The sequence below is a fragment of the Aulostomus chinensis genome, chromosome 14 (genome assembly GCF_037954235.1).
Source record: "Aulostomus chinensis isolate RoL2024-O1b breed Wild chromosome 14, RoL_Achi_v1.0, whole genome shotgun sequence".
Taxonomy (NCBI): Eukaryota; Metazoa; Chordata; class Actinopteri; order Syngnathiformes; family Aulostomidae; genus Aulostomus; species Aulostomus chinensis.
In genome coordinates this window covers 15,286,944-15,295,883 of record NC_141333.1, presented here as the reverse complement: position 1 = coordinate 15,295,883, position 8,940 = coordinate 15,286,944, and the positions used below count along the sequence as shown (strand labels likewise).

The following is an 8,940-nucleotide window of genomic DNA, read 5'->3' as shown; positions in this document are numbered from 1 at the left end:
CTTTTGCTCGGTTGGAATGAAAGCCTGCAGCCACACCGGCCCTTACTGGACCAGTTTGACACCCCTGGAAACTGCAGACAGATATAAAACCTTGGTTGTAATAAACTTTAGACGCTTAAAGTCTTTGTATTCGCTTTATAGACACAGATTTTCAGGTATGAGTCGATCCTGATAGGATAAAGTGAATCATTTAAATTGCACAGCTGATACAAAAAGATTATTGCAATTAACGCCAATAACAAAAGTGCCCTTTGATAGGCAAGAATATATTTGATTAAATTTGCAATGTGATGTGTATACTGAGTAAATTTAAATATCAGGAGAAGCACCAGTACATTAGGAAATGAGCTAACTTTAGCGGTCAGGGTGTTATGAAGCTTTAGGTATCCAATACAGAAAAAGCCCAAATAACCACGAGCACAGTAGTAATGATCCGCGCTCCTGGTAATGATCAGGGTGTGAGGTCATTCCTCCAGGATCCAAAAACCAAAAAACTCAAAATTAAGATGAGCATTTTAGTGTGAAGTCGTAATAGAAGGAAGAAAAAGGACAGAAAAAACAGCAAATTCAAGAGGCAGCCATTCTGTCTGCCCATAAATCAAAACAAAGCTGAAACTAATAAGTCAGCACTGAACCAGTAAGTTTTACAAAGGAGCCAGAATGTCTTCTCCAGAGTGAAATTCCTGTTGTCAATGTAGTCATCTGCTATCAACTGCTCCCTAAGCGAACTTTGTCACCTGATTGTCTAAAAGCTCTCCGACATAAATGTTGTCGGCAAACTTTTCCTAACTGCTCTCACACTGCATTCACCCCCCTCGTCCCCTCCTCTTCAGATCAGCAACGTGACGTAAGCACTCAAACCAGTTTCACTTCTGCGAAAAGGAAACTCAGAGACTAATCGCCACTGAGAGGTGAGATGGCGCAGAAAGGAGCTCAGCTGGACTCAGAAACTTTCTCCTGTTCGATCTGTCTGGATCTGCTGAAGGATCCGGTGACTATTCCCTGTGGACACAGCTACTGCATGAGCTGTATCAAAGGCTGCTGGGATGCAGAGGAGAAGAAAACCAACAGCTGCCCTCAGTGCAGGAGGAGCTTCATACCGAGGCCTGTCCTGGAGAAAAGCACCATGTTAGCAGCTTTATTGGAGCAGCTGAAGCAGGCGGGACTCGACCCCGCTGCTTCTGCTGCTGATCACTGCTATGCTGGACCTGAAGACGTGGCCTGTGATTTCTGTTCTGGGAGGAAACTAAAAGCCTTCAAGTCCTGTCTGGTTTGTCTCGTCTCTTACTGCCAGAAACACCTGCAGCCTCATTTCCAATCCCCTGCCTTTCAAAAACACAAGCTGGTAGAGCCTTCTGAGAAGCTCCAGGAGAACATCTGCTCCCATCATCATGAGATGATGAAGATTTTCTGTCGCACTGATCAGCAGTGTATCTGTTATCTCTGCGCTATGGATGAACACAAAGGCCACCGCACCGTCTCAGCTGCAGCAGAGAGAAATGAGAGGCAGAAGGAGCTGGAGGAGAATCGGCGAAGAATACAGCGAAAAATCCGGGACAGAGAGAAGGACGTCGAGAAGCTCCAACAGGAGGTGAAGAACATCAACGACACTGCTGATGAAGCAGCGGAGGACAGTGAGAGGAGCTTCACTCTGATGATCTTCACGATGGAGAAGAGACGTTCCTATGTGGAGCAGCGGATCAGATCGCAGCAAGAATCTGAAGTAAGTCGAGTCAAAGAGCTTCAGGTGAAGCTGGAGCAGGAGCTCATTGAGCTGAAGATGAAAGATGCTGAGCTGAAGCAGTTGTCTCTCACTGACCATCACACCCAGTTTCTACAGCGTTTCCCCTCACTGTCCCATCTCAGAGAGCCTGGAGACTCCCCCAGCATCAAAATCCGTCCTCAGCGCTACCTTGAGGATGTGAAAGCAGTAGTGTCAGCGACCAGAGACAAGCTACAGGACATTCTGATTGAGACAGAATCAAAGCTCTCACAGATGACGACTCCAGTGGAGGTTTTACCAACAAAACCAGAACCTAGGACCAGAGATCCATTCATCTCTTCATCCATCAAAAAACACTTAACCATTTTACTGGGTCACAGGGGGGCTGACGTCTATCCCAGCTGTCATCAGGCGAGAGGCAGGGTACACCCTGGACAGGTCGCCAGATCCAGGACCAGAGATGAATTCTTAAAATATTCATGTGAGATCACTCTGGATCCAAACACAGCACACACACAGCTGTTACTATCTGAGGGAAACAGAAAAGCAACATTCATGAGAGAAGATCTGTCTTATTTTAGTCACCGAGACAGATTCAAGGGGTGGTGGTATCAGGTCCTGAGTAGAAAGAGTCTGACTGGACGCTGTTACTGGGAGGTGGAGCTGACAGGAAAAGCTTCTGTAGCAGTGGCATACGAGAATATCAGCAGAGCAGGAGGGGAATCTGCATTTGGATTAAATAACAAATCTTGGGCTTTAGAATGTGACAATCAAACTTATACATTTATACACAACAAAGTCTCATCAGCTGTCTCAGGTCCTGGGTCCTCCAGAGTGGGAGTGTACCTGGATCACAGCGCGGGTCTTCTGTCCTTCTACAGCGTCTCTAAAACCATGACTCTCCTCCACAGAGTCCAGACCACATTCACTCAGCCTCTACATGCTGGACTCAGGTTTTGGTTGGGTTACGGAGCCACAGCTGAGTTGATCGAGCTCAACTAGCCAGATGTCATTCATGAGTATAGCTTAGAATCTGTACATTGTTGTTGAGAGCTAACATGTGTGGTGCTCCTGCGCCTCCTCTCAGAGAACCTGCCAGTCTCCTCTCCTTTCCTGCTGCTGCTGCTTTGATTGTTGACAGTCATAAAGGTCTTTGCACTCTCAGTCTATATTTTCATCCAAAATTATCAGGTCTAAAAGTCAATTCGAACGCTGACTTGTTATATCCCAAGTCTCCTCCCCATCTGCATCAGCCATAGACTGTCACTCATTACAAGACCACACCCACATGGTTATAGAACTCCGCCCTCTAGCTGTCTGATCTACAGATTTTTCACTAGTATAGATTTATTTGTTAGATTTGTCATCAGCAGATGTCATTTGGATGTTTTTGTACCTCATCATACCTGTTTAATCTCATGATAATTGTAATAAAGTCACTTATAATGATGAACCTGATTAATGATTGTTTGATTTTCTTCAGATCTGTTAACATGTTCTATTATTTCTGCACGAAAAAAAAACCCCACACCATCAATCAACCATCCAATCAACATCTAATCACTTGTGACCACAATAAAGTGTCCGAACGTCATCCTGGATCTTTTGTTTAATTATGCATCTCGCATCACACGTTCTTGGAGCACCAAAAATAGAGCTATTTCACCCATGTAGATCATCAATCGCACAACGTTTCCCTGCCATTAAAGATTTTACTTTGTTTTTTTTTTTTCCTACATCTACCACGAAGTGAAAATTGTCTCGTCTGTCATCAACACTGAAGACACTTTGTGCTGTGGCTGTTCACAATCTATGGTAATTCAATAATCCAGCTGGATCGTTTGTGATGTAGTCAAGCAAGTTTGGTGTTCATTGAGCTACAAATGTAGCTGTTCAGATGGCTGCTGTCGCGCCACCATCGGGACAGTTGGTCTTTAAAGTCACTGCAGAACATTTGGCGTGGACAGACAGGACAGAACCTCTGGACGAGGTTTAATTTAATTCATGCATGGGGAGGCAGATTTCCTAATAGAGAACAAAAATTTCCTGTGAAAATTATGAATGGGGCTGTGTCTCGGTGTATCCAGTTAATGTAGCTTAGTTACAGACTGATGTCAGACATTGGTTGTAATAAACCTTCAACACTTGCAGTCTTTATAACCACATCAATTTTCAGCTAAGCCTTGTGAGACATGAGACAGTACTGATAGCGTAAAAAGAATGGAGATTGGAAAATAGACACTAAAAGATCAATGTAATCTCCACCAATGACAAAAAATTCCCCATGAAAGGGAAGATTATGTAGGTGAAGTGATGCGTAAACTGAGTAAATGTATGTAAGGAAGAGCACCAGCACGCGTGACAGAGCTAACGCTAGTGGTGACGGTGTTCAAACAAGCCTCACTTCTAAAATACGGGAAAAACCCCAAATTAGCATTAGCACGCTAATGCTAACACATGCCAATGGCAATGCTCAGGTGAGGTCATTCCTCAGGCATCCAAAACCAAACGTACAGAAATATCATTAGCGTGCTAACATGTGGTAATGATAGTGTTCAGGGTGTTAGCTGTGTGAGACTGTTAGTGAAAGTAGTACGATCGTTTGAAGTTTTCCGACAGTTTTAGTGAAAAAATTATGTGTGTAAAGTGAAAACTGTGGGTCTGAGGAACATCAGAGGAATTTCCCCATCTCTCAAACTGGAGCGATGACATCAGCCACTCTAGCCTCTGCAATACACGCCCACTGTCAAACCAAAAACTCTCCTGAAATCTTCTAAAACATGAACTGCTTTTTTGGTAAAAACAAAAAAACAAAACGAAACTGTTGTAAATATCAAAATGATTCTTTACACAAAGAAATTTCAAGACTTGTCACCAGTTTTGGGGATTTTTGTTACCATGGCTACTGGAATCTCCACCGAAACCAATCGCACACAGATACACAGGTTTTGATGTATATGTTGTTGATTGTGGGAGCTGCAGGAGGAGTTTGACTCTGAAAGAAGAAGGCAGAGCAATAACAATATTCGCCGCTCCGCATCGCAGGCTCATATTTAGACACAGACAGAGAGAAAGTCAACGGCGATTATGAGTCAAACAAAGACAGACTGAGAGATGAAAAACAAAGAAAGGGTGTGAGAAATAGAGCAAGAGAGAAAAGAAAGAGGAGAGGAGGAAGTTTTGATGGAATTTATGAAAATATGAAAAAATATCAGAGGGAGGAGTAAAAAGAAAAGGGTGCGCAGCAGTGAAGGAGGACAGATGCAGAGGTTGTATCTCTTATGAATCCATTAAAGTTTGAATAGTTCTCATTCCACTTTCTGTTTCCTGCTGCTGGAAAATACGAACACACACACACACACACACACACACACACACACACACACACAAATGCACATCATAAACAGAGGAAGAAAACACTGAGCAAGTGCGTGATGGGGACCTGTACAGAGACTAGAAGATTAAAAAAAGCATGCCATGAGACGGTTTTCCATGGTGCATCTCTGGAAGCATCTGTATTAGATCGGCTGTGTCAACACTGACTGCTGCTCCAGCTGAGGCGCGCGCACGCACACACACACACACACACACACACACACACACAGAAAATGTGTTTCCATTTCTGCAAATGTGGCTGATTGACACGCACGCACACACGCAGAGAACGACAGATCACGCTGAATGGCGAGGAGAGAAAATTCAAGGAAGGATGAAGATAAATGGAAGACGCCTTTGAACTGAGAAAGAGAAAATGTATGTATGAAAGAGCGTCAGACTGGCAGAAGTGAGTGACAGAGAGAGGAAAAGGAAAGGAGTGATAGGAAGGGAGGGATGATGGATGGATGGATGGATGAAGAAGAGGAGATTGACAAGTCTCCTTTCCCTCGGATGGATGAATAAATTGGCACAGCAGGAAGAGAGAGAGACAGAGAGAAAGGATGGAAAAAGGAGTGAGGGATGGTAGAGGGGAGGTAATGAGAGATTGAGTGCGTCTCTGTAATCAAGCCATAAAGGAGAGCAGAAACGCGGGAGCGAGGGGAAAAGACGAGTGGGCTCTGAATGAGTCAATCATGATTAATCAAGACGCTTCTCGCTCTCGGTTGCTCTCTTCCCTCTTGCTGTCTCTCTCTTTTTGCTCAGACTTATCATCGTTGCACGCGCGCACACACACACACACACACACACACACACACACACACACACACACACACACACACAGAGTTCAACCCCCATCAGGGCACACAGTCATATATTTTTCAAGCCCTCAGCAATGGTTTCCAAACATGTAGACTTCTGAACCTTCACAAGGAAGATAAAAGGGCCGTTCCACAGGATTTAGAGGCTCTATTTGCAGAAATTAAATATAACGCTCCTAAGTACTGTAGATTATGATTTCATTAGGGTTTAATTACCTGAACCTGTAAGAATCTTTGTTTGTTTGTTTTTGTTTTGTCCTGTTAAACCTATCGTTTAGCCCACCGTGTTTCACCGCCATGTTTCAAGCTCAGAACTGACCGATCAAATACTTTCTCAGTTTCATGTACAAGCATCACCTTGGATTTGGAAAGCAAACGAAGGAATAGATGATTGTTGATACGGGCCAACCTTTACGTTTGGTGTAGATGCCACAAAATCCTGTCAATGTGTTATATATTTTAGGCAGCTCACTTGCACGTGATTATGTGTTGGAATTCAGCATCTATTTTCTGACAACATCCCTCCCCAAGAGGACAGCTTAGGTCTGCAGGGATTGAGGAGTGATGACGTCAGAGCTTGGATATTAAATTTCCTTGAGTTCATTTGACCTTGTTAGAATGAAGGTTATGTGAGTTGTTTGACGCTACTTCTGCCTGTCGTTCATCTCGTTCAAGCCTGATTGGTTCGGGCCCAGCTTTCCCTCTAACAGCCACTGAAGTTCGACTCGATTGTTGTTTAAACAGCACGCCATTTTGGGGGGAAATACATGTATTTGTCTTTGACACAAAACCAAACAAGAAGCTGGATACGCCTCCCTCCTTTATGTGCATTAGGGCTGAGTTAGCTTAGCACAATGAATGGAAGTGGTTGGGAAGTGTTAGCATGCTACCATCAAGAATACAATACGTACACAATTTCTCTCCAAGATGGTCTTTGTCTGCATTTTTATAGCAAAGGCTGTGAATTTTGATCATATTCACAACAAAATAACATTTAAAAATGATGGGTTCATCATCGCAAATCTCCAGCCGGCAAAGTTTGCTGAGGACTAGAAGAGAAACTAGAACTACTACCACTAGCCATGGCTAACATTGTAAGAGAGGATGAGGAGGATTATTTTTGAACAAAGCAACCTATTCTGAAGATGATCTGCTGATCGATGATCCAACACTTCCCGGCCACTACCATTCATTCCGCTAAGCTAACTAGCAGTCAGCTGGTCCCTAATGCACACACAGAGGAGAGGAGGGCATCTTTGGACACGTCCCTTTAAACTAGCCAACTGCAAACTCATTCTCAGAGTGCAAAAGGTAGTGGCAAAGACAAATGTCCTCAGGAATTACTTCTTAGATAAACATACAATCATTTCATCCAAAACCAGACTGGACAAAATGAAGCAATGAAGTGCTTTCAATAAACCCTCTCGTGAAGTGATCCAAATCCTTCAGTTATTTTAGATGCAGCTACAACACAAACACCAGAGGACTTATTTTTAAATTTACTGCTTTATTTATTTTAAAAAAAAAGGTTCTGTTTTTGTCAGTATCGCTTTGACGGCAGGTTTAAAGTTGAACTCTTTCAGTGCTGCTTACTCAGAAAGAACAGAAAGCAATAACCTTACAAGCGTTCATCAGGTCCATGTGAGATTAATCGAAATAAAATGACGTTAAAGGGAGGAGGTCAGCCTGCACAGCAGTGTTTCTGCCCGCTGACGTGACAACAAAGGAGATGTGTTGCACAGAGGAATAAACTAACAATGAAATTAACTTTTTTTTGAAAACAATTATTTTTAGATTTGCCCTTGGTGTGGGAGTAAGGCTAAAAAATATTTTCCTCCGATGGCGTTGCTCTGTAGAATATGGGAAGAGAGACCTCGCCTCTGCCTGCTGAGGAGTGTGAATCCTCAGACAGGAGGATGAGAAATAGGGCACTTTCATATTTATTTAAGTATCAGATCCAGAACAGTCTATAGGGAGAGAGGGAGGAGGGCTGAAACCACAGGAACTCTGAGGTTTCATGAGCTGCACACTTCCTTCTCAAACAAACACACACACACTTGTCTGCTTGTATAGACACACAAGGGAGAGAGTGATGAGGAAGGAAAGAAGTGAGAGCGAGGACGTGCTGTCACTCACATAGAAACACTAACAAAACATCCTCTGTCATTTATCCGCTGTCAGTGTGTGAATTAAGAGGAGCTGTAAAATTCAGGCTTCAGTGTTTGTTGGGACTAATAGTCAGAGCGTTTATACGAGCATTATGTGCAGGTGTAAACAGGCCGTGATCCAACGTCTCAGGTGTCACATCAATTCCAGTTGGATGCGGTACAGAATAGATAAACTCTCATCAATACACACACACACACACACACACACACACACACCCAGCCAGAACAACAGGAAACTCTCTCTCTCTCTCTAATGTGACACACACTGAAGCACATGTGAGAATACCTCGCCACAATTACCTGACTGCTCCATCCTGGAGAACAGGTGGAAGTTGAAGCAACACTTCCTCCTTGTGGAGTTGCGGTGAACTACAGATGGCAGAATCAGCAGAGCCACTACTCTCAGAGCACCCAGCATCATTCATGAACTCTTCCGCTGTACGAATTTGTTACCGCACACTTCAGAACTCCTCCTTGTTGCTTACATTTATGGTGCACCTCTTGTTTTTGCAAAGCCGTGTGATTGATAGTTACAAGAGACGCACAATAGATGTGTCGGCAGCAAGGAGGAGCTTCCTGACAGTAACACGAGGGTTCAACAAGACCGGTAAGTGTTTAACAACAATGTCATATGCAAGAACATTCAATGAATGATTCCAAAACTCCAAAACCTCTTAAAATACATTTCAACAAACTGAAAATTACATTACACATTGTTCTAAATCTTAGGTTTAGTTTCCACCTCCTTGGTGTTTTCTCAAAACCACTTCAGAGCATAAAATTATATATATAATTTTAAGAATTTTTTTGTTTTTTTGGTTTCATGTCACAGCACATTGGTGTTTTTCCACTC

The 8,940-nt window shown here is 43.2% G+C and overlaps 1 protein-coding gene across 1 annotated transcript; it reads left to right on the top strand.

The window, feature by feature from the left end:
- Window positions 1–903: 903 nt before the first annotated feature.
- Window positions 904–3,248, top strand: LOC147249897 (tripartite motif-containing protein 16-like). The gene has a single exon (XM_086223725.1). It carries the CDS (start codon window positions 917–919, stop codon window positions 2,723–2,725), a length of 1,809 nt encoding a protein of 602 aa, XP_086079851.1. The 5' UTR covers window positions 904–916; the 3' UTR covers window positions 2,726–3,248.
- Window positions 3,249–8,940: the final 5,692 nt, after the last annotated feature.

Coding starts and splice junctions, on each gene's coding strand:
- LOC147249897 (XM_086223725.1), top strand. CDS start 917: ATGGCGCAGAAAGGAGCTCAGCTGGACTCAGAAACTTTCTCCTGTTCG.